The sequence below is a fragment of the Panthera pardus genome, unplaced genomic scaffold (assembly GCF_024362965.1).
Source record: "Panthera pardus isolate Hobbes unplaced genomic scaffold, ASM2436296v1 HiC_scaffold_10, whole genome shotgun sequence".
Lineage (NCBI taxonomy): Eukaryota > Metazoa > Chordata > Mammalia > Carnivora > Felidae > Panthera > Panthera pardus.
The window spans coordinates 46,019,844-46,044,125 of record NW_026526655.1 but is presented as its reverse complement, the minus strand read 5'-3'; the positions used below and the strand labels follow the sequence as shown (position 1 = coordinate 46,044,125).

At 35.8% G+C, this 24,282-nt stretch overlaps 1 protein-coding gene across 14 annotated transcripts in view; it reads left to right on the top strand.

The window, feature by feature from the left end:
* Positions 1 to 24,282, top strand: part of GULP1 (GULP PTB domain containing engulfment adaptor 1) — a 276,210-nt gene that overhangs the window by 155,874 nt on the left and 96,054 nt on the right. For all 14 annotated transcript variants that reach the window (XM_019461729.2, XM_019461824.2, XM_019461804.2 and 11 more), the window contains 2 exons: positions 13,221 to 13,292; positions 19,727 to 19,788. In XM_019461729.2, coding sequence (XP_019317274.1) covers positions 13,265 to 13,292; positions 19,727 to 19,788 — 90 coding nt within the window. In that variant the 5' untranslated portion in view covers positions 13,221 to 13,264. The remainder of the gene's footprint in view (positions 1 to 13,220; positions 13,293 to 19,726; positions 19,789 to 24,282) is intronic.

Genomic DNA, 24,282 nt, shown 5'->3' with positions numbered 1-24,282 from the left:
AGATTTTGGCATTTTATTTCTATCCTCTATATCTCTTAGTATTTCTTTGATATACGTATCTCTTTTCTGTAGCCACCTAAGAGAGTGTCTCCATTTAATCTTCAAACTCAATAATTCAGCTATGAGTTGTACCATTTTGTAATATAGTTCCATTTATTGTAGCTTTTTATAGTTTTAGCCATTATATTTTTGTACTCATCGATATGAATATTTTGTATTCATCGATCTATCAGAGCCACAGACTTAGAAAACAAAGCGTAATTCCTGGCTTGGTTTGCCAACACTGTTGCTGGACAAATTTGGATAAACTCATCATAAGAGAAGCCAATAACTCAAGAAATGACAGTTTAAAAAAGAGAAAGGGAGAAACTTATTTTATAAGCTGGCAGCCAGGGGAGGTGGCAGGCTCAAACCTTAACGAACTGACCTCCTCGCCTGCAAGATGGACACCTAGAGTTTTACAGAGAGAGGGTCAAGGCAGGTATGTGCAAGAGACCATGCAGGGGGCATGTGACCATGGGTGAGGGGTGGTATGTGTTCAGCTTATGATCTTGGGAGGGAAGGGGATTTGTGGGGTGTTGTCCTCTAGGCATTCCCTTGCTATCAGGGCTTTTCTGGTTTGGCAGTTGGAATCTTCTGGTCTTGGCAAAACACCTTTGTCACTGCCTCAAGAAAGTGCAATACGAAATAAGCACAATGGGTTTTAGAGTAGGAGTTCAGTGGTCTTGTCTATTTCTGGTTTTAATTGTTGGGGTCTGTAGTTGAGCAAAAAGGCTCGCTGACCATACTAATATTTTCCTTTTGGCTCACTTATTAATGATTTCTTATTCTTTTCCCATTTACAAATATTTCTTCCTTTGTCTTTAGCTAAATACTGTCTTCATTCCCTTCTATTCTTAGAATTTTGTTTCTATGAAAAGTTTAACCTAGATAAAGAATATTGCCTATGTTTTATTGGAGTAAGTTTTTTCTTCTTTTTTGGCATTGAAACAGATACACTGTTTGCTTGACTTTAGTGGAACTTTTGTCTGAAAATATGCATGGTTTTATTAAATTGTTCATTAATTTATATTGTTTCAACACATATGTCATTTCAATAGATTTTTTCATGTCCAACAAAAGTTCTGTTTCTTATGTCAGAAAATGATCATGGTTGTTAATCATTTTTGGCTTGTTTCTAATGTTTTCTTTGATGAAAAGGTGTTCTGTCTTTATTTGTATAATTCATCATAATTGTGTGCAGTATGTGTAACAAGGTAATCAATTACTAAACAGCTTTGGAGAGTTTTTTAATTCTGAAAATATCTTCAAATTAAGATTTTTTATAGTTACACATTTTCAACAGATTTTGGAAGCTAAGATATATGTTTGTATTACAATAAAATATGTATTATTTTAGAAAACTTAATTTGTTAAATTGCTTTGTAATTTATGAGATATTTACTATACAAGGAACTAGATGCTAGGGATGCAAGGACAACAAATTAAAAAAAATTTTTTTTTAATGTTTATTTATTTTTGAGAGAGAGAGAGAGAGAGAGAGAGAGAGAGAGAGCTGGGAAGGGGCAGAGAGAGGGAGACACAGAATCTGAAGCAAGCTCCAGGCTCTCAGCTCTCTGCACAGAGACCAACGCGGGGCTAGAACTCACAAGCCGTGAAATCAAGACCTGAGCTGAAGTCAGATGCTTAAACGACTGAGCCACCCAGGGGCCCCTAGGACAGCAAAATTTTTAAATCTCCGATTCACTTACTTTTCAAAGACATTCTTGCAATCATTTTATCCTGAAATGAAAGCATTCATGAGTGCAAGAGAATGAGAGGTATAGCTCCATTTGAGTAGATATATTGAAAGGAAAAATTTTCAAATTAGTTCAGTTAGTTCAGTGACTAGGTTATGGTTAGTTGCCAGAAATCTTTCTAATCTGATCAAATGGAGTGTCAAATAAAAAGCAAATCAAGACTTATGTAAGGAAACTTTGATTTTTTAAAAATTAAAAAAAAAAAAATTGGTTTATTTTTGAGAGAGAGAGAGAGACAGGGAGAATGAATGGGGGAGGGCAGAGAGAGAGGGAGCACAGAATCTGAAGAAAACTCCAGACTCCTGAGCTGTCAGCACAGAGCCTGATACAGGGTCCAAACCCAGGAACTGGGAGATCATGACCTGAACCAAAGTCAGATGCTCAACAGACTGAGCCACCCAGGCACCCCAGGCCTTATTTGGAAGATTACTACAATAAATGGAGGTGGGGAAATTGTAATAGGGAGAATTTGCCAACCACAGATCTATAGGCATCTCAAAGGCTAGGCAGAAAAGAGCTTTTCTTTTATAAGGAAGAGTAAACAAGGCTAGAAAGAATGAGATGTGGGAAGGTGGGATGAATGATAGTGGCGTGATTAGGGCAGACCAGAGAGTGTATTACCCTGTACATCACCTATTTCTAGGAGAGATTATGAAGGGAAGGGTTGAGTTTGTTAAGGTGAGAGTAGGTCAAAGCTAAGGATTCTGGAGGAAAGAGAGAAGTTTAGCTAAATTATAGTCAAGTAGCAGGTATTTTGTCCAGATTGGTCAGTGGTACATATAGCTCAGCTAATCATTTATGAAGCAAAGGATGGGAATTTGGAGGGTCTTTGTCTGGCCTTGTCTTGAGTAAACAAGGAGAGTGCCTTGAATCTTATCTAAATCATATGGGGAAGGGTGGTTCTTTTCATTTCCAAAACACAAAGGGGTGGGGGATTTCCTTAACCTTTGTTATTTTCTAGGATCACAGAGCTAGAGTAAGTTCAACATTGTCAGGATGGTGATAAAGAGATTTTTGACGATAAGTGTTTTGGCAGCTATATGTGAAAGACTGGTAAAAACCCACAGGAAGGAGAGAATTTAAGAATATTGTAGTCCCAGTAAAGTTAAAAATAGGATATGTATGATTGTAGTGACAGAGACAGAATGTATTTTTAGCTGTGGCCAAGCAGCATTGTGTGTGGGCAAGTGCAGTGGTAATATCCAGCCTGCCTCTAACAGTAAAGAAAGCATGATTTCCCAGTATAAATGTTTGAAAGTTCTGTTTTCAAGGATTAGGTAGATGTCTTGTCCGTCAATTCTCTCCCAATGAAACCATTGACATTGTGAGATACTCCGGATATCAAGTGAAAAGATAAAGGATTTCTTTTGAGGGCTGCTTTAAAATCTTGTAAAAGAAAAATAATCTTTTTCTCTTACTTTCTTAAAACTCTCTTAAAATAAATCTATGAAATGATGAAAATGGTAAGTCTATACACATTCATAATTACTGTTTGTTAGAATTTAATGTAAATACAAAAAAATTGTGCTTTTGGTAAAGATACCAATCTAAAAACAATTGATGTTAAAGCAAAAGACTGAAATGAAAAAAAAAAACAAACCCTTTCAAGTTAAAAAAAATTCTACTGGGGTAAATGTAAAGATCAAATTGGCTTTATTCAACAACTCATAAATTAGTCAGCATCCCATCTAGCAAGTAGAAGAGAGTTCTGAGAAGCTGTACAAAATGGAAGGATTTTATAGGCAGCAATGGGCAGGACAAGGAGGTTATTAGCAAAAGAAAAGAAGGAATTGTTTCTGGCAAGGTCACCTTCCCTGAGGGGGAAGAGCAGGGGGTCTTAACATGCAGATTACCTCATAAAGCTGATCAGGAAATTCCGGACTGATTAGTTTAAAATTCCACAACTGGGAGAGGCTGAAACTGCAATTAGTTTAGGTATTAAGTCTCAGGGCTTAGCAAAAGTGACTCCATTCAGGGCCTGTTTCTTTTCAACAAAGTGAAATATTGTGATAAAAGGCAGAAAATTTGAAACTGAAATAAAAATTTTTATATTGTTGCTTTTAGTTTGTAAAAATCAACAGAATCTTAAAACAGTATGTATTTTACAAATCCTAGTCTTAAAATCCAAAAAGTCTTGAGTTTTAGACTCTGATAGCATTAATTGAGTAGTCAAGCTGTTTTATTCTAGTCTTTCAAAGGAATTCAGACAATTTTGCCAAAGATAATGTTACCTCAGTAATTGGATCCCACAAGTTCTCTCTCACAGTTAGAATATGGATATCAAAGTGTTTGGTGAAATGACCAAAACAGCAGGTGTGAAAGGATAGAGTTCTTATGTGTACAATCAAAATAAAAAGGAACAAAAGTATATTGTTATGATTTTTTTTTCTAAAATGGAGAAAATATTGAGTAGGACTTCCGCCAAATACTTCAAAATCTAATATTCAAAGGGAACCTAAACCCGGGACACTTAGTGTACATATAGCAGAGTCCTGTGTACTGTAAATAATGTTTGTTTCAATATGCAGGGTTTTATTTGTCTTAAAAAATATTTCTCTGAGCATAATTTACTTACTGTGTGATTATCACATTTTTAGAGTAAGGTAGCTGAGCTCCCATTAAGGACAGAAGATAATGAAGAAAACCCAGTGAGACAAATAGTTAATTGATCATTGAATGAAGTTTTAATGAAAATTCTCAGTATCTAATTATTGAAACAGACTTTTAGGAGCCTGCCAAAGTGCAGCTCAGAATTGTACAGGCACTTATTGAAGTATATTGGGATACTCATCATGCCCATGCAAAAGGCATTGCTTAGGCAGTTTGAGAATTCCAATACCTCTCCTTCCCTGGAGGTTTCACTCTTTTGGTCCTAATGTTACAGCAAATACTCAGTGCCCAGAAAGAGGTAGACGACATGCACTCGGGGAATCAGAAAAGACTGTTTACTTCACACAGGTGCCAGCCCTGTGGAGTCACCTCTAATGGCTGAGCATCTGGCTCAGATTTTACTGATCTTTTATACATATGTGCTTCTGGGTTGGGCGGGACTAGTATAGTGAAGCTCCTGGTTCCTGGCTGCTGGCTGATGCAAGAGGCAAGCAAGATTGCAGAAGCCAAAATTGTGAAAAGGGTGTATCTGGCCTGGACATCTGGCTGGTCCTTTTTATCTGCGTTTACCAACTTTCCTTCTCACTAAGATCACAAAAAGACCCACGGATACCCTCATTCCAGAGGTGCTGAGTGGCAGCACCACCTCCAAATACAAGGGGTATCTCTGTAGTACCCAGTCCCTGTATGGAATTTTGTGGTATCGCAACATTGCCACAATTATTGCCCAGATACATTTTGCATGGTAGTTAGAGGTTTATAGCTGTGGAAGAGACTTTTGAATATACCTCATCCAAATCCTCTTAAAGCAGTAAGTGTTACTGTCAGAATAAAATGGATAAAATTTGGTAGCTTTCATTGTCAGAAAAGATAGGCTTTATATGCCCCTTTTTCTTTTTGATTCATTGTAGCCTTTATTTTGACTTCAGTCTTGGCGTTGAAGGAGATTCAAGCCCTTTTTATTCTGTTGCACAGAACTGTATTCTAGACCTTGCATATTAAGCTTTTCTTGCATATAAGCCATTCTAAAGAGTTGGCCGCATTACCAGGTAACCACGTGTTTCCTTTAGACCTCCCCTGCTCCCAGTCAAGGATGTTACAGAATAGCCTAGATGAGAGCCTCTGTGAGGCCAGTGGATGCTGTCTGAGGCTATTAGTGTGACGAAGAGCCCCATGCCCATAATCAACATGTGCTGTAGTCTACCCTCTGCCCAGGACATTCTTTCTTGTCTCACCTTTGACCTTTGCTCCTCTGGGCAATGATTAGTCACGTCTGCTCTGAAACTTTCACTTTGAACAGGACAGTCATTTGTACTTCATCCTCTAATTTTCAATGGTATCCCTCTCTAAAAGGGGTTGTCCCTATGTGCAGAGCCCCACACCCATTCTCCCCTATTTCTCAAAGATGATACATTCTTTGAGGGACATGCCATACTTATTTTTACTTCTCCATCCCTATAATGCTTGTCACATAATGTGGTCTCAAAACGTATCTGTTCAAAGAGCGAAGGATTTTTAATGAAGGTTATGACATATGGGTAAATATTGTAAAATATAGAAAAATAATGGTAAGCATTTATATCCCAAGTCAGAGAAATTCAGAAATCACTAATGCCACTATTTCTTAGCAAATTATAAATAAATATTCTCTTTAACACAGATCATGTAGCTTCTTCTAGTAATGTGAAATTTCTCAGTTTGTGTGCTGGTTAGTTTTCTTGGCTACACTTAGAAAGTATCTATCTACGAAAGCAAGACTTTTGCAATTTACAGTTATAAAATACAGTAAAGAAGAATATTATAAGATATCTTAAAATTTGGAGATTCAAGCAGAGAACCTTTACAATGGATACTAAGTAGATCCAGAAGAGTAAAAAATGAGCTGAATTCTCCGAAGAGGATTTTGGAAGCTACATGAACTATTAGAAGCAATGAAGTTCCATTCCAGTAGCTAGCCACTACAGAGGATTTAGCAACCTGGAGGGTTAATATTGGGTCTAAAACCGGCTGACATTCTCTCATGATTACCTTCCTGAATTACATATTCAAAAAAAGCACATAAGACATTTGAGAGTAAAAAATTCATTCACAGGAGAAACAACTGTGTTTTGTATTGTTTTTTAACTTTACCTAGTCTCTCTTCCTAGAACTCAACTTAATGATTAGGCTTCATTATTTTAGCATCATTTCTCATCTCAGGGTGAGCAATGAGATTTTAAAGTGATTTATGACTTATGTTTATGTAGATTATGTTTTAATCCATTTTCACGTTCTTTAAAACTTTAACCTTGAAAGAATTTCAGGAAAATATGGTGAGGATAAACTGGTAAGGAAAAAATGAAATTCAGAACTTGCTGTTTTATAGATTTTAGTATTACACCATATAAAGTTTCTTGTCATAACAATAGTTATTTATTTATTTATTTATTTATTTATTTAAGAGCCTAGGCAGCAGGTTTTTTAAAGCAGGAAACTGCCATTCTTTTAAAAAGCCACTCTAAATTTCTTCTGAACTAGTTTGTAAACATCAGTGGATTTCTTTCATAAAATCAGTTTTCAAACCTCAATATGCTGGATCTATTTAAAAAAAAAAAAAGATTGTTGGCTCCAAACTTTTTTTAAAAATTAGGCTTACAAAAGTTTAAAGTTATAGAATGAATTAATACCAAGTTATTTTATAGTGTTTTGTTAATATAGTTCCTGATTTTGAAATAAAATTTGGGCACCTGGGTGGTGCAATAGGTTAAGTGTCTGACTCTCGATCTTGCTTCAGGTCATGATCTCGTGGTTCTTGAGTTCGAGCCCTGTGTTGGGCTCTGTGCTGACAGCATGGAACCTGCCTGGGATTCCCCCTCTCTCCCTCTTTGTCTGTCCCTCCCCTGCTTGTGCTCTCTGTCTCTCTCTCTCTCTCAAAATAAATAAACTTTAAAAAATGGATATTAAAACAATTCATCTAGTGATGTCTATGTTTCTGGATCAGTTTTTCTGGATCAGTTTTAATTGATTTTCCTCCCACTGTGTATTGTATTCTTTTACTTCTTTGTATGCTTGATTTTTTTTGTTTTAATTGGATGCCAGATATTATGCATTTCGCTATGTTTGGTGTTGAGTATTTTTATATTCCTTAAAGTGTTTTTGAACATAACTTTGAGATATAGTGAAGTTACTTGGAAATGGGTTAATTCTTTGGGGTCTTGTTTTTAAAAGTTGTTAAGTGGGTCCAAAGCAGCATTTATTCTAGCTTTATTTTCCCCCATTTACAAGGCTAGGCACTTCTTAGTAATGTAACTGATATCCTGTAAATTATGAGCTTTTTCTTCCTTGCTGTTGACTCTAGAGTGAGCTACAGGTACCAATCTCTTTGAACTTTGTGGATGACTATTTACTCAGTCTTAGGAAGTAGTCATTACCAAGTTAAATTGTAAGACTTTTTCTTTTTAAAGTTCATTTATTCATTTTGAGAGAGAGAGAGAGAGAGAGAGAGAGAGAGAGAGAGAGAGGGATAGCTCGAGCAGGGGAGGGACAGAGAGAGGAGGGGAAAGAGAGAGAGAGAATCCCAAGGAGGCTCTGCACTGACAGTGTGGAGCCTGATGCAAAGCTCAAACTCACCAACCATGAGATCATGACCTGAGCTGAAATTAAGAGTACAATGGTTAACCAACTGAGCCACCCAAGCACCCCAAATTATAAGGCTTTTTGCAGGTATCTTTAGTTATTTCTGTGGAGCCCTTGCCTCTCCAGTGCTCTGGTCTGCAACACTAGTCACCTTCGTTTTACCACATTGGCAATGATAATCTCCTCAATTTAGGGAGGTTGCTGGAATCTGACTGGGTTCCACCTCCCTGCACCATATCCTGGAAACTATCTCTGTGTATTAAACTGGGGAAATTGTATGGCTTACCTTAATTGTTTTTCATCCTTCATCGATCGCTTTCCTTTGCTGTCTGATGTTCGTAGTCTTGAGAATTATTGTTTCATACATTTTGTCTCAATTTTTAGGTGTTGTAGATGGTAAGAGAAATATAGCCTGTTACTCCATCTTGGTTAGAAGTAGAAGTGTGTAAATGAGTCTATAGAGCTTTCTTTAACATATGGGAAGGTGGCAACATACATTTCTGAGGAAGGTTTGGATTAGTCAGTGAATGGTAATGACTCCGTTTTGACATATACCATTAAAGAAATTAGTGTAAGTTCTCATATCATACCATATAGTATTATTAATCCCAAAGGGTTTTCTGTATGTATAAAGAAAGGATTATAAAAAGTATATCCCCAAGAGACACATGCAGAGACACACGCTATCCAGTATTCAGTCCTGGAGAGTATGAAAGTAAATGAGGATTCTCACACACAACTCATGGCCATGCACATTGTTCCAGCCTCTGTTTTTGTTTTTTAATCGAACAACTCTTTTATGTTTAATTAAGGGGCGCCTGGGTGGCTCAGTCGGTTAAGCGGCCGACTTCAGCTCAGGTCATGATCTTGCGGTCCGTGGGTTCAAGCCCCGCGTCGGGCACTGTGCTGACAGCTCAGAGCCTGGACCCTGTTTCGGATTCTGTGTCTCCCTCTCTCTGATCCTCCCCCGTTCATGCTCTGTCTCTCTCTGTCTCAAAAATAAATAAACGTTAAAAAAAAATTAAAAAAAAATAATAGAAAATCTAAATAGTAACACTTTAGACCTAGTATAACTTTTACTCTGGGATGCTATTTTTTTTGGAAAAAATTGTAAAAGTTATTTATGTCAGCTATTCTTTCTGTATATTGTTTAGCTAGAATTTAGAAATAATTATTTACTGAGAAGGCAATAGTGCATCCATGTATAAGTAGCCATTGAAGCAATGTTTATCAAAAGTTTGTCCAAAAAGAAAGATTTATATCATGCTGTAAACTGAAACAAAGTAGGTTTATACAAAACTTATATTTCTTAAACTTAAAATGGTAAATCGATAACAATGTATATCTTACTACTTCAGCTATAAAATACATTAAAACATGTTATTAATACATTGAACATGAATATGGTGTATTGAATGCCAACTTAGTTCGCATTATGCACTGTGCTCTACACATGGGCATAGTGAACAAACCCACCATACTTATTCTCTAGTGGGGAATAAAGAACTGCTTTACAAAGAAGAATAGAGTGGCTAGGGTCAAATAAATATGCTAAAAAGTCATTGGAAAGTGGGGTGCCTGGATGGCTCAGTCAGTTAAGCATCCAACTTCGGCTCAGGTCATGATCTCACGGCCCGTGAGTTCGAGCCCCGCGTCAGGCTCTGTGCTGACAGCTCAGAGCCTGGAGCCTGTTTCAGTTTCTGTGTCTCCCTCTCTCTCTGACCCTCCCCCATTCACGCTCTGTCTCTCTTTGTCTCAAAAATAAATAAACGTTAAAAAAATTTAAAAAGTAGTTGGAAAATGAAATTAGACTTTTTATTTACATGATAAGAACAGCCTATCTGATATTCACTGACATTTATATCTGTGTTTGGAAAACAGGCGAAAATCCTTCTGGTGTTCTGGAGTCATAGAATTGTAGTGTTATTTTATCCTCTATTTATTTGGCCTGTTGAACCTTATACAGTCATGTTAAGGTTTTTGTTGTTGTTATTGTTGTTGTTGTTGTTTTTTCCTGTCTATATGTCTCCAGAGACTTTATATTATAATCTTAATTTAAAATAAAGTTTGGGGTGCTTAGGTGGCTCAGTGAGTTGAGTGTTTGACTCTTAATTTCAGCTAAGGTCAATGATCCCAGGGTCGGGGATCAAGCTCTGTAGGGCTTCATGCTGAGCGTGGAGCCTGCTTAAGATTTTCTCCCTCCTTGTGCCCCTCTCCCCTATGCTCTCTCTGTCTTGAAAGAAAAATAAATAAATAAATAAATAAGCATGATTTTATGAAATTTAAAATTATATGGTATTAAACTCCATCTTTTTTTTTTTTTTATTTTTTTGAGAGAGACATAAAGAGTGTAAGCCGGGAGGGGCAGGGAAAGAGGGAGACAGAGAATCCTGAATAGGCTTTGCGTGATCAGAGCAGAGCCCAAAGTGGGGCTTGAACTCATGAAACTGGGAGATCATGACCTGAGCCTAAATCCAAGAGTTGGACTCTTAACCTACAGAGCCACCCAGGCACCCCTTAACCTCCATCTTTATATTTCACAATCTGCTATTGTGAACAATGTCTACTTGAGACATACTGAATTTGCTCTACTGATTAATAGTAGTAATGGTAATTTTGTGTATTTTTCCAGAGAAATCTAATCTTACATTCAGATACATTATGTATCTTTTCTGCTAGTTTTTGATTTTCATTTATTCCTCCAGGATACAATCGATCAATCAATAACCATGTCTGTTAGTTTCTAGATGAAAAGTAACTTTTGGTAGGATACAGAATATATTTTGTCCTAATGTATCCCCTTGTATACCTTGCTGAATGCCTGGCACTGGTGATTAATAAATGATTTCCAAATGAATAAATAAATTAATTGTAATAAATAAAGTCATTTAAATCATGACTTTTCCAATAATAGTATCTTTTATATTATACGAAAGAAACCATATTATATTGTTAGTATAAATGACGTAATCATTTTGGTGTTTTAGTTTATAAAATATATTCTCTACCTGTCTTGTATTAATGGCATATCATGAAAAAGTGAATGAAGTATGAGGTCAGTAAGACAGTGATATTATAGTGTCATTATCTAAGTGTACAAAACAGTACCTAGTGATAATATTTTATAATTCTGTTAACTTTTAATTCTTTGGGAGCAGATAAGCCAGAACAGAGATAGTAGTAATTTCACTATAAAAATGACTTTTTATAAAGATTAATTTCTCTGTTGTGTTTTATTGCTTTGTAGGCTTAATGGTGAGAGTTATGGATGAAATGTTGGTATCCACCCCTCTCCCCCCAAATTCACATGTTGAAATACTAACCCCCAAAGTGGTATTTGGAGATGGGGACTTTGGGACCTAATTAGGTTTAGATGAGAGCATATGCATGAAGCCCCCATGATGGGATTAGTGTCTTCATAAAAAGAGAAGAAAACAAGAGCTCCCTCTCTCTCTGCCATGTGAGGACACAGCCAGAAGGTATCGGTCCGTATACAAGCCAGGAAGAGGGCCCTCACTAGAACCTCACCTTGCTGGCATCCTGATTTCCAACCTCCAGCCTCCAATATTGCGAGTTAAAAATGTCTGTAGTTTAAGTGTTGCAGTTCCGGAATTTTGTTATGGCAGTCCAAGCTGACTAAGAGAGAAGCTGATCCTGAGAAGTAGGAAGCTGTTACAACAAAAAACCAAAAATGTGGACGCAGCTTTGGAACTGGGTGATGGATAAAAGCTGGAAGTGTTTTGAGGTGCATGCTGAAAGAAGTGGAGATTGCTGTGAAGGTACTGCTCGAGGCAGTTCTGGTGAGGGTTCAGAAAGAAAAGAGGAGACCAAAAGCCTCCATCTTCTTAGAGAATACATAAATAATCATGAACAGAATGTTGGTAGACGTATGGATGGTAAAGGACATTCTGTTGAGGTCTCAGATGGAAATATAGGACGTGTTATTGAACAATGGAGAAAAGGTAATTCTTGTTATAAAGTGGGCAAAGAACTTGCCTGAAGTGTATTTGTGTTTTAGTATTTTGTGGAGGCTAGAACTTGTAATTGATGAAATTGGATATTTGGCTGAGAAAATTTCTAAGCCAAGTGTTGAACAGTGGCTTGGTTCCTTCTAACTGATTATAGTAAAATGTGAGAAGAAAAAAATGAATTGAAAAAGGAATTGTTAAACTACAAAGAAACAGTACTTACAGATTTGGAACATTCTCAGCTTATCCATATAGCAGAGAATACTAAGGATGTGGCCAAACAACCCTCTGCCAGTTTCAACTAAAGGGATGGAGATGGGATGAAATGAAGGAAGGCTTTTGGACTTCTTAGTTCCCACAGGACTGGAACATAGTTATTTTGCTGTGTACGTGAAGTGTTCTTCAAGACTAGGGATAAATTATTCCAAAGGCAAAATCAGAGATCATCACGTGTGCTTCCTTGGTTTCAAAGTGGGATAGGGTGCCATCATCTTCGTTTGAATCAGACAGCAGTGCCCAGAGCATCATGGGGTGTAGGGCCACCTAGCAGAGCCTAGTTGGAGAGGGACATGACTGCCACTGTCATAATCAAAGACTTCTGTTTGTTCAGTACTGTTAATAACCCCAAACTGTATCACACTTCTTACCTATAAGCTAAGAGAAAAGTATTAATCTTCTTTCTCCTTAAATTTGCACATAAATATAATTAATGGTAGATGTATAATAGGCAAAAGACAAGAAGATTAGGGAACTTGGGAGGAAATTTATTTGAGATATTGTTCTTATCTGCTGTGCCACCCATAATATTGAGTACTTATGTTTATTCTTATTTATTCTTATGAATAAATTTATATTTATTCAGTGTCTCGTGGGGAATTCCAGAGTACTGTTTATAAATATTTAAAAAAAAATTTTAAAGACTTTGTGATTAAAATGCATTTCGGGGCGCCTGGGTGGCTCAGTCGGTTAAGCGTCCGACTTCGGCTCAGGTCATGATCTCACAGTCTGTGGGTTCGAGCCCCGTGTCGGGCACTATGCTGACAGCTCAGAGCCTGGAGCCTGCTTCCGATTCTGTGTCTCCCTCTCTCTCTGCCCCTCCCCTGCTCATGCTCTGTCTCTCTCTGTCTCAAAAATAAATAAAAACATTAAAAAAAAATTTTTAATGCATTTCCATAAAAGAGGTTCGTCAATGTTTCTTTTTGCTTGAATATTTTTTTTTTTTTAATAGGATATCAAGTGTGATTGAACTCAACGTCTGTTTGGCTGATCATCATGAATCGTGCTTTTAGCAGAAAGAAAGGTAAGTTGTTCACATTTAAAGGACCTGGGGGTCAATTCAATATTACTATGAAAATCATAGTAATGATTTTCTAGTAATAGTATTTACTATTAACTGATGTTAAGGAATCAGTTTTTCCTATTATCAAATCACATGGTTCAGGAATGAGGTTAGAATAGAGTAACACACATCTGCAAACATTGCTAATTAACCTTCTTGGGTTATCACCCTGATGAAAGAGTGGATTTGTTTAATACGTTTAATTCAAAATACACTTATGACAGTGTGTTCTCTGGCAATTTTATTCTCTGGTGTGAAATTGCAAAAAATAAAGTGATCTCAAACTAGTCTTACTAGATAGCATAGCCGTATAATACTAAATTCGCTGGACTTAATAAAAATTTACCATTATTTAATTTTTTAATGTTTATTTATTTTTGAGAAAGAGAGAGAGAGAGAGACAGAGTGGGAATGGTGGAGGGGCTGAGAGAGGGAGTCACAAAATCCGAAGCAGACTCCAGGCTCTGAGCTGTCAGTATAGAGCCTGATGCTGTGGGGCTCGAACTCACGATCTGTGAGACTGTGATCTGAGCCGAAGTTAGATGCTCCATTGACGGAGTCACCCAGGCACCCCAAATTTACCATGGTTTAAATTCATGCTTCTGCATGTCTGCACATGTTTCACTCACTCTTTATTGAATAACATGTGAGGCTTGATGGTAGGTAAATTGATAACAATGAGGCTAAAATAACTTTGTTATTAATTTGCAGGCAGGGATTTAAAATAAATATAAATGTAGTATATCATAATTATCAGCATAGGAATGAAAGAAGCAGCTAGTTAAATGCTGTTTTTTTAAGGGGCAGGAAAACATGGCATTTGACGAATGTTTCATGATGCACTCATAGGAAAAATTGCAAAATTTGATAGTTTTACATAGTTCAGTGAAGTTAAAATAATGTACCCTTGTCTTTTTGTGAGGAGCTGTCTGCTGCTGGACACAAGGCTCTGCCCTATTTAATATGCTATCAGTGAATTGAGAGAGAATAATTAGTCATACTCAAGTTCATAAGTGATTGAAAGCAGAAATACATGAACTGATGTGGTAGAATTACAGATATGTGGGGCTGAAATGACCAGTTGGGTCATATTCCACACTATATACTTAATAAGATCATGTAAATTGCCAAACGTGGGTCCAGAAAATCGAACACTTACATTTTTACTTGTATACTGTTATTATTTGGAAGATGCACCTTAAATTCTATGTGGGTAAAAAATGACTGAAGAATTAAGTCAACAGCGTGTATGAAAGGTTCTAGTTAATTTTCTAATGTATGAATAATGGACGGTCCAGAACCATGAAGTAGATTGTTCTCTTCCATTCCATGAAGTCTGGCATAGTGTGTTCTCTCTTTAAAGGACTGATTGACACATTGTGTCACACACAGATGAGAAAGGCTGGGGTGACTTCAGGGCTTTCAACCTAGAACAGAAAGTATGGCTGAGAACCCTTGGTGTGGTCTTTCAGTGTTTGGAGGACTGTCATGTGGTCATGGGACTAAGTTTAATACAGATCATATGAGTACAAATTACAAGGTCATTGATTTAATGCAGGAAAAAATTCCAACAAAGTTGTGCAAACATATCATAGAATTGCTTGAAGTACAAACTTTTTTTTTTGTTTTGGAAGTGAGAAGTGTTCAAACATTTGGCTGTGGTACAGAGGATTGATGTATTCAGTAGGGATGTGAACTTTCAGGCACCTTTCAACCTTGGGAAACTGGGAATTTATAATTTTGATTATTTTTCTGAATAAGGGGAAGGCAAAATAATATTTATTGTGGTCTGCAGTTTGCATCAGATTTAAAACATACACTGGAAGTAAAATAATGTTTCATTTTTAATTCTTTTACTAGTAAAAAAAGAATCTGGAAATAATTCTATGATACATATAAGTATTTTTAATGAAGTAATAAAAATCTTACATCACAACTCGTCACTTTAATCATATTACCTTTTTTTTATTTTTTAGATGTTTATTTATTTTGAGAGAGAGAGAGAGACAGAGACAGAGAGACAGAGAGAGACAGAGCATGAGTCAGGGTAGAGGCAGAGAGGGAGGAAGACACAGAATCTGAAGCAGGCTCCAGGCCCCAAGCTATCAGCACAGAGCCAGACGTGGGGCTCGAATCCACGAACTGCGAGATCATGACCCAAGCTGAAGTCGGACGCTTAACCGACTGAGCCACCCAGGCACCCCTTTATTGTCTTATTTTTAATGTTTATTTATTTTTGAGAGACAGAGTGCGAGTGAGGGAGGGGCAGGGAGAGAGGGAAACACAGAATCCAAAGCAGCCTTCAGGCTCTGAGCTGTCAGCACAGTGGGCTTGAACCCACGAACCGCGAGATCGTGACCTGAGCCCAAGTCAGACGCTTAACTGACTGAGCGCCCAGGCACCCCCATATTATCTTATTTTTAAAAAACATTTCTAGGTGCGCCTGGGTGGCTCAGTCGGTTAAGCGGCCGACTTCTGCTCAGGTCACGATCTCATGGTCCGTGAGTTCGAGCCCCGCGCTGGGCTCTGTGCTGACAGCTCAGAGCCTGGAGCCTGCTTCGAATTTTGTGTCTCCCTCTCTCTCTGACCCTCCCCCGTTCATGCTCTGTCTCTCTCTGTCTCAAAAATAAATAAACGCTAAAAAAAAAAAAAAAAGCACTTCTAGACTCTTTTTATTTGCTTACATTTCCTTTTCCCATGGTTTTAAAGTTGAAACTCCCTATTTCTAATTTCTCTTTAGTTGAAGAGGATTTTGGAGTTTTTCACAGAGAAATCCCAAGTAACCAGCAATAGTATATTTGTTTCATTTGACGACAGTGGAAATATAGCCATGGGGAAAACTGGACTGATTTAGAGAATCAGGAAAGAGAAGCATTTGTTCTTTCCTGCTTTGCCTCATTCTCTTTAAAACGTTTCTTTTTTTTTCCTCCAAGTTTAATGACTAAATTTCCTTATCAGGAAATTACTGATCAATATTTTGCTCTAATTCCAAGTTAGAATTGATACCAGAAGTTCTACCCACTTACTAATCAATTCTGACTCTCACTTAGTGAGGTTGATAAAGGAAGAATTCTTAGAGCCTCTGCTGCTAGTTTCAACCAATAGCACTATTTGGTTGAATTTTAATTTGAGTTGGAAAAATTGAATTTTATGAGAGAAGTCCTACATCTTGACAATCGGGAGCTGTAATTGTACCCCTAGAGAATATATTATTCAGTCATATTTCCAATAACTAACATCAGCACACACTGTATATTCTACTCTAAACAAAGTTTCAATCAGTAAAACCTCATCTCTTCTTTCATAATTGTCCAATTTACTTGGTTATCACATGCAACCTTACTAAATTGTCCTGTACTCAGAAGCCTATGGAAAAGAGATCATCTTAAATTCAAACATATATTTTTTTCTTGTTATCAGCCTTTCCAATTAGTATGTTGTCTGGTATTCTTTGGTTGAATTACCGGTGACTTCACTGATTTTCTTTGTAAATGCTGTCTCTAACGCTACAGATTCTAAAAAAGAGTGAATGTATTAGATTTGCATCATTGTGGACTATTTTGAAGAGATCTGTAAAAATTAGTCTAACCTTATAATCATTGATTATTTAATGAATGTATTTGTTCTATAGCTCCTTTCTTATTTTAGCTTTCTCTTTGAGTTTTTACAATCCTATAATAAATTCATTACATCAAAAATGAATAATTTAGTAAGAAAACATAAAGCATTGAATGTGAATGCATGTGATTAAATAATTCAACCAGATGCTCTTCATTTTCTTTATCAGTTGACAAACTGATGAGTAGATATAATCATAGCATCGCAGTTAAAATTTAAAATTTAAGTATGATTTCCCTTTTTTAACCCATTCACATGCAGGCACTCACCCAACACCATTTTGTTTTAAATTTGATATACTAAGGGCACCTAGGTGCCTCAGTCAGTTAAGCTTCCAACTCTTGATTTCGGTTCAGGTCATGATCTGAGCTCAGGGTTCATGAGTTCGAGCCCTGCGTTGTTGGGCTCTGTGCTGACAACGTGGAGCCTGCTTTAGATTCTCTCTCTCCTTCTCTCTCTCTACCCCTCCTCTGCTTACATTCTCTCTCCCAAAATAAATAAATAAACTTAAAAAAATAAATTTGATATACCCAAAGTAGATGCTTTCAATATACTAAGCTCTGTTGATACAGTAATAATGAACTTCCTGCATCATTCTTGATGAGCTCTTAATCTAAGTGCATTTTGAACACAGATTTATTGACCTAGCAGTCAGAGTGGTTTGATACTTGCCAAGTATTTTGAAATGTTGGCATTTTATTTATGTGACTGTTTACTCTTGAGTTAGTGATTACAGTTTAATTTCAAGGAAGGGGGCACATTCCGAAGTGTCTGTGTTCCTGTTTCTGTACCAGTTCCATATATCTAATTGCTCCTATCGGCATAGATAGATAGTGACCGAGAACCATCATCTGTACTCACTCTTCAAGGTCAGTCACATCTAAATGAATTAATATAAAGAGTTTTATTCTGTTAGTTTTTCCTTCTGCCAAAGTATAAATTAGGATGACAGTAAGGATGTGTTTTAGAAATCTTTCAGGTGTTATAAGTATACTGCCTGTACTAGAGGTATGTAATGAACAACCACTAAACCATCATCTCTTGACGATGTGGATGTAGATTTTTTGTCATTGTGACAACTGCGGCTTCTCCACTGGTAATTTAACATTGTGAATATTTTAGTCTGTCATCAGTAACAGCTGGATGTAACTACCCTTTTTCTAGGTCACTGCAATACAAGACTAGAATGGAAGTAGTATCATCAGTTTTCAAATAATAGTAGCTTATAGGAGAAAGCAATTATCCCTCTGCCTCAGGATTGGAATGGACCATTATATTCAGATTTAGACTTTATATACTTCTGAGCAGTGTCATGTATCTTAGAAAAGGAGACATGAGAATAATTGAGTTAAGGGGTTACAAAAAGAAATTAGATTTTTTTTTTTTTAAGTTTCCTAAAGGCAGATCTTTGTTTTTATTATCTTGATGTTTTTATTGTTCTGGTGTATAGCATTGTGATTAATTTCTTTTAATATACAAGTGCAATATTGTATCCCAAATCTAAGTACAAATTATTCTTGAATTAATCACTTCACCATTTAGTAGCAGTCATAAAGAGAAAACTGTAATTAAAATGAAAATCCTTATAGGAAATAAAAATTTTCTACATTAATACAATGTCGATATGCTTTTTTGAAGCTTAGAATGTGTTGCTTCTCAACATACTTCACCCATGCACAACTATCACATATCTGCTTCAGTAGTCAGAAATAGCCCTAAGGTGCACCATGAGCTTGGGATTTTATTGATCCCTCATGTTTTGTCTCAGAAGTTCTTGTGAACATTGTACCCCATAAACATGTTTAATTTAAATATACTGCATTATTTTCCAAATGGTATAAAGTAATTGACATTCCGGAAAGATAGGCCTTTTTCTCTTTGTCCTCACAATCCCCCAGTTTGAGAAGAACATATTAAAGATACCAAACTAGTTTCTGTTAATATCATTTTCAAATGTTCTGAATTGAATGTTAAAAATACTTCGTTAGTAATCTATTTCTTTTCAGTACGTACTTATTTACTATTTTTCATGGTGAAATACGTCTTTCATTCTATTCTGTTCATAATATTGATTCTAAATGTTTTAATTCTGTGAGGAGTAGAATACAAAACTCTACTAAAGGAGACAATGGTTTTTGAAGATTGAGAAGTTTTACAACAAACAAATGCAATTTCGAAAATGTAGTCAAATATGATTAGTTTAACATTTTTTTGCTTTTTCTTCACTTATACAGTCCACAAAATATTTTGGAAGATATGTGGAATATGTAAATACAATCCAAAATTGAATGAAAAATATTTTTCTATTTCTAACAATAATACACAACACAAATTTTTTTCAATATGTTTTATTCTTTTAGTCACTTTGTTTTTAATATTCTCTTAAACTAATCTAAGGACTATTTGAAAGGTTGAAGATTTATTGACTAGGGAACTTTTTAAAAAAACTGTTAACCACGAGAGTATAAAAGGAAATGAGAAAGATATCACATAATCACATAATTGATGTAACTACTTGTAGTCCACTGAGTTGTTACTTTTTAAACCGTCTTTTAAATCAAGCCTATAGCTTATTATGGTCTTTTTATCCCAAGTTTGTATACACTTTCCAGCTACATTGTTTTTATATCTGACTAGTTATTCTTTCTCAATTTAGCAAAGGAATCATGATTTAGAATTGCTCCCACCCATATCACACTCCTTACATATGCTAATGAATTAATGTGACACCCTTAGAACGTATAATTTAATTTAACACTGTGTGTTCTTCATTGCAGACAAAACATGGATGCATACGCCTGAAGCTTTATCAAAACATTACATTCCCTATAATGCAAAGGTAAAATAGTTTATGTGATATTATTGAATTTATCTTTTGTTATATTATTATTATTAAATTCATGGTCAGTCTTAGAAAGATTGCTTATGCATTGGCATTTCCTAGTAGATGATCCCTGAAAAAAAATTGCATAAATAATTTTGTAATGGATAGTATGGGAAATGATTTTTCTCTACAAATAAGTTAATTCTTTTTTTTCCCTGTCACTCCAAGTAAGGGATTATTATTATTTAAAAAAAAATTTTTAATGTTTATTTTTGAGAGAGAAAGAGAAAGAGAGAGAGACAGAGAGAGCACAAGGGGGAAGGGCAGAGAGAGGGAGACAGAATCTGTAGCAGGCTCCAGGCTCTGAGCTGTCAGCACAGAGCCTGACGCGGGGATCGAACCCATGAACGGTGAGATCATGACCTGAGGCAAAGTTGGATGCTTAACTGACTGAGCCACCCAGGTACCCCCAAATATGTGATTATTTTATTTAATTATAAAGAATACTCTTTATAATTTCTGTCAGTCATGTATGTATTTTCTTCACATGATTTTGGCTATCATTGAAATTAATTTGTAATATCATGGCCTATAGAAAATAAAACAACCAACAAATTAGCATCCTTTAAAAGCACTTTAATGTTGAATTACACAGCAGAATATAAAAAACTAACTTGATAATGAGAGAAATGAGCTACAATTTTAATGAATGCAATTATCATTCAAAACAAGAAAGACGAAACTTAAACTATTAAGAAAACAGAAAAAGAGCACATTATTTTACTCTTTTGTTTAGTTTTCTTCATTTTAATAGAGAAATAGAAACAATCTATGCCCCATATCTTCAAAGATTTGATTCATTGTCAATGTTGGAAAAGGGGACAAATAAACGAATGCACTTTGCGAAAATATCTTTACAGATTAAGTGTTATTTTAGAAATAGGGAGCACAAAACCTAAAATAAGATTTCAGAGAAATCTGAGTCTAAACTTGTAAGATACAGGAGAGAAAGTTGCATTGGGAACATGCAAGTGGGTCTGACTTAAACAGCTGACCTTTGGACACAGTATGGGGAAAACAGAAAATGATAATGTTATTTTTATAAGGGAACTTAAGGATTTATGAATTAGTAAACTACATATGTATAATGAGAAGAGGTATGAGGAATTATTTTAGGAATAATTTTAGAAAAAACATTTATTGAACAGAAAGTCAATGCTATTTAATAGAGAACCTCTTGAGTGCTGGTCTGAGTCTGAATCACAGGAAGATGCATTACAAGGCCATCTAGAGGCCCGTCCAGAGCGGTTGCTCAGCAGTGAGATTTGTAGAGTACAGCAACTCAATTTTTTCTTGCTGACTTCATAGCAAAGAAATGCTCTAAAATATTTTTGGTGTAAAACTAATATACTTGAAATCATTGCAATGCTTAGGAATTTCTCTATAATGTTACCCTGAAGATGAATAGCCATGATTTAGTATGAAAAGTTTAGTTAGCTGAATGAGAAAAATTGAGTTAATATTATCTCTCTTCCACAGACATTTCTCATATTAACTATTGAGAAACTATATGAAAAGTATAGAGAAAAAAATTAATCTTGAAGACCACTATTATTTTAAAATGCATGCTCAATATCTTGATCATACTAGAGTCATATCTTTAAAGTAAAATCACCACGTATTATTTTTTTTATATGTATCTCAGTTTGAAAGACTGGTTTATAAAGCGTTAAAAGATTCTAATTAGAACTACCCTTAACCTTAACTGCAGTATGAACAGTGGAGATCTGCTTGTCTACATGGAAAAATTGCATGTGCTAATTCACAGGTGCATAACAACTATCAGGCATTCCACATGCAGTAGAGGGAGGGGACAGGAACATCCTTCCAGACTGAGGTCAGTAAATTATAAGAGCAGGTCAATTTTCTCCATTCTAATATGGCCTCTTGAGTAATAATAAATGTCATGTATACCAAGTAGTGTTAAAACTATTTGAAGAACATTATTTTTTTCTACATTCCTTTTTTGGTTTTTTTGTGGGACATTTAAAATTCATCATTAGTATTTATTTTTGAAAATTTTCTGTATTTCTTTAGTATACATGCCATTTGAAAACCAAATCCATGTCCATAGGAAGTACCTTAGCACAACAACAACAACAACAAATGCAGACTCTTGGGGTGCCTGGCTGGCTGGGTTCATAGAGCATGAGACTCTTGATCTCAGGGTTGTGAGTTCAGGCCTCATGTTGGGTACAAAATCTGCTTAAACACACACACAACAAAAAATAGTAATAAAAAAAAGAAACAACAACAACAACAAAGTAAAATAAATACCAAAGGTTAATAAATATATGAAAAAGATTCTCAATTTCACTTACAATCAAATAAATACTTTAAAAAATACAGACTTTAGAACTAAAAAAAATACAGACTCTAGAATTAGATTGACTTAGTGTATATCCTGAGTCCGACACTTGTTAGCAATCAGTTTTTGGGCAAATAACCTAATCTGTCTGTGTCAACAGTTATTCATGTGGAATAGGGATAATAATAATTTCTCAGTTGAGTTATTATAGACATAAATTATTAGGTAAGTATTTAAAGGATAACTGGAATAAAAGAACTACTTAATAAATGTGGCAATCACTACCTTACCTTTCATTTTTCACAAGACTTAACCAAAATGCCTATTTTATAATAGGTGTTCAATGTAGATGTATTTGATGAATTAATGCATAATAACATTTCCAACATAGTTAATTTCAGTGAGCCCTAATACATGTGAGGTACATGATCTCATTTAGTATTTACCATGATTCAGTATGGTGATTATTAATCTCTACATCAGAGAAAACTTTATACATTATGTAAGAGAAAACTAAGGCTGAAAGATTAAGTAATTTGCCTATTGCCAGAAAGCTAGTAAGACAGAGCCAGAGTGGAAAACTGAAGTCGATATGACTTCAAAGATTTGCTGGGGCTTTTTTATTTTTAAAAATTTTTTTTAATGTTTATTTGTTTTTGAGAGAGAAAGAGAGAGAGTGTGTGTGAGCAGGGGCAGGGAAGGGGCAGAGAGAGGGAGAGACACAGAACCTGAAGTGGGCTCCAGCTCTGTGCTCTCAGCACAGCCTGACGCGGGGCTTGAACTCAAGAATTGTGAGATCATGACCTGAGCTGAAGTTGGACGCTTAACCGACCGAGCCACCCAGGCGCCCAAAGATTTGCGTTTTTTATGTATATAATAACACTTTATTATTCACACATCTGTTACATTGCTGATGTGTATAAGGTGCCATTACTGAAGTCTCACTTGAATATTGGTGAAACTTCAGAGCTATATAACACATCTTATATTCTTATGGATCTTACAGTCATAAGGAAATATACAAAAATAACATAAAAGTCAGATCATGTTCTGTGTCATTCAAATGGCACCTAACAGAAAGTTATAGAGATTCAGAGAATGGTGTCATTCTTGTTTTATGAAAATGGGAGTGAGGTAGGATTCCCAAGGGTCTAAGCAAGGGTGGAATGACCATTTCACACGGAGATATCTGAAGGAAGATGAGTAGAGTCCATAAGGTCTAAGGCACAAACTAAATATGGCAAAAGTTGGGTTGTGGCATAAAGTACTAATGATGGTAAAATGTTTTATCAGTCAAGGTTCCATCTGAGAAACAGAACTACTAGCTTGTACACACACACACATGCACATGTGTGCGCACACACATTTCTCTCAAGGAATGGGTTATGCCGTTATGAGGCTGGATGGGCAATTTTGAAAAGCATATTGCAGGCCATCAAGAAGCACAGGCTGGAAGTTCTTGGGCAGGACCTGACCTCAGGTGGAATTTCTTTTTTAGGGACACAGCAGTTCTATTCTTAAGGCCTTTAAATTGATTGTATTAAACCCACTCAGATTATCTAAGATGTTCTTCTTTACATAAAGTCAACTGATTATAGATGTTAGTCATATCTACAAAATGACTTATGGCAAAACCTAGATTAGTATTTGACTGAAAACTGGATAATATAAGCTGGCCCAATTGGCATATAGCACTGACCATCACAAGTACTAATGATGGGCAAGGCTAAAAAGATGAAATTGAGAAGGCTTTGCATGGCAGGAGAAGCAGTTTGAGTAGTGAGCTAATCAAGTAGGATTTTAGGAAGATAAATCTGTAATGATCTAAAGTTGTTTTGGATCCAGAGCGATAGGAGGACTATCGACTTCTTAGGAAGTTATTTTAATGGTCTAAGTGTGTGATTCTAAATTTATATAGGGTAATAGATAAACATATAGTGGAAAATAAAGATGTGCTAAATATTCCAGGGAGAGAATTGATGCAACAGAGGAATAATTTATATGTGGGAAAAAGAAAATATATCTATTTTCATCATGGTTCAAAAGGAGAATGATCATACCATTAAAAGAATTCCATCACTACATTCACTTTTGGGATCCACTGGTTACAGATTAATCTGAATAAATTTACCAGAGCTGTT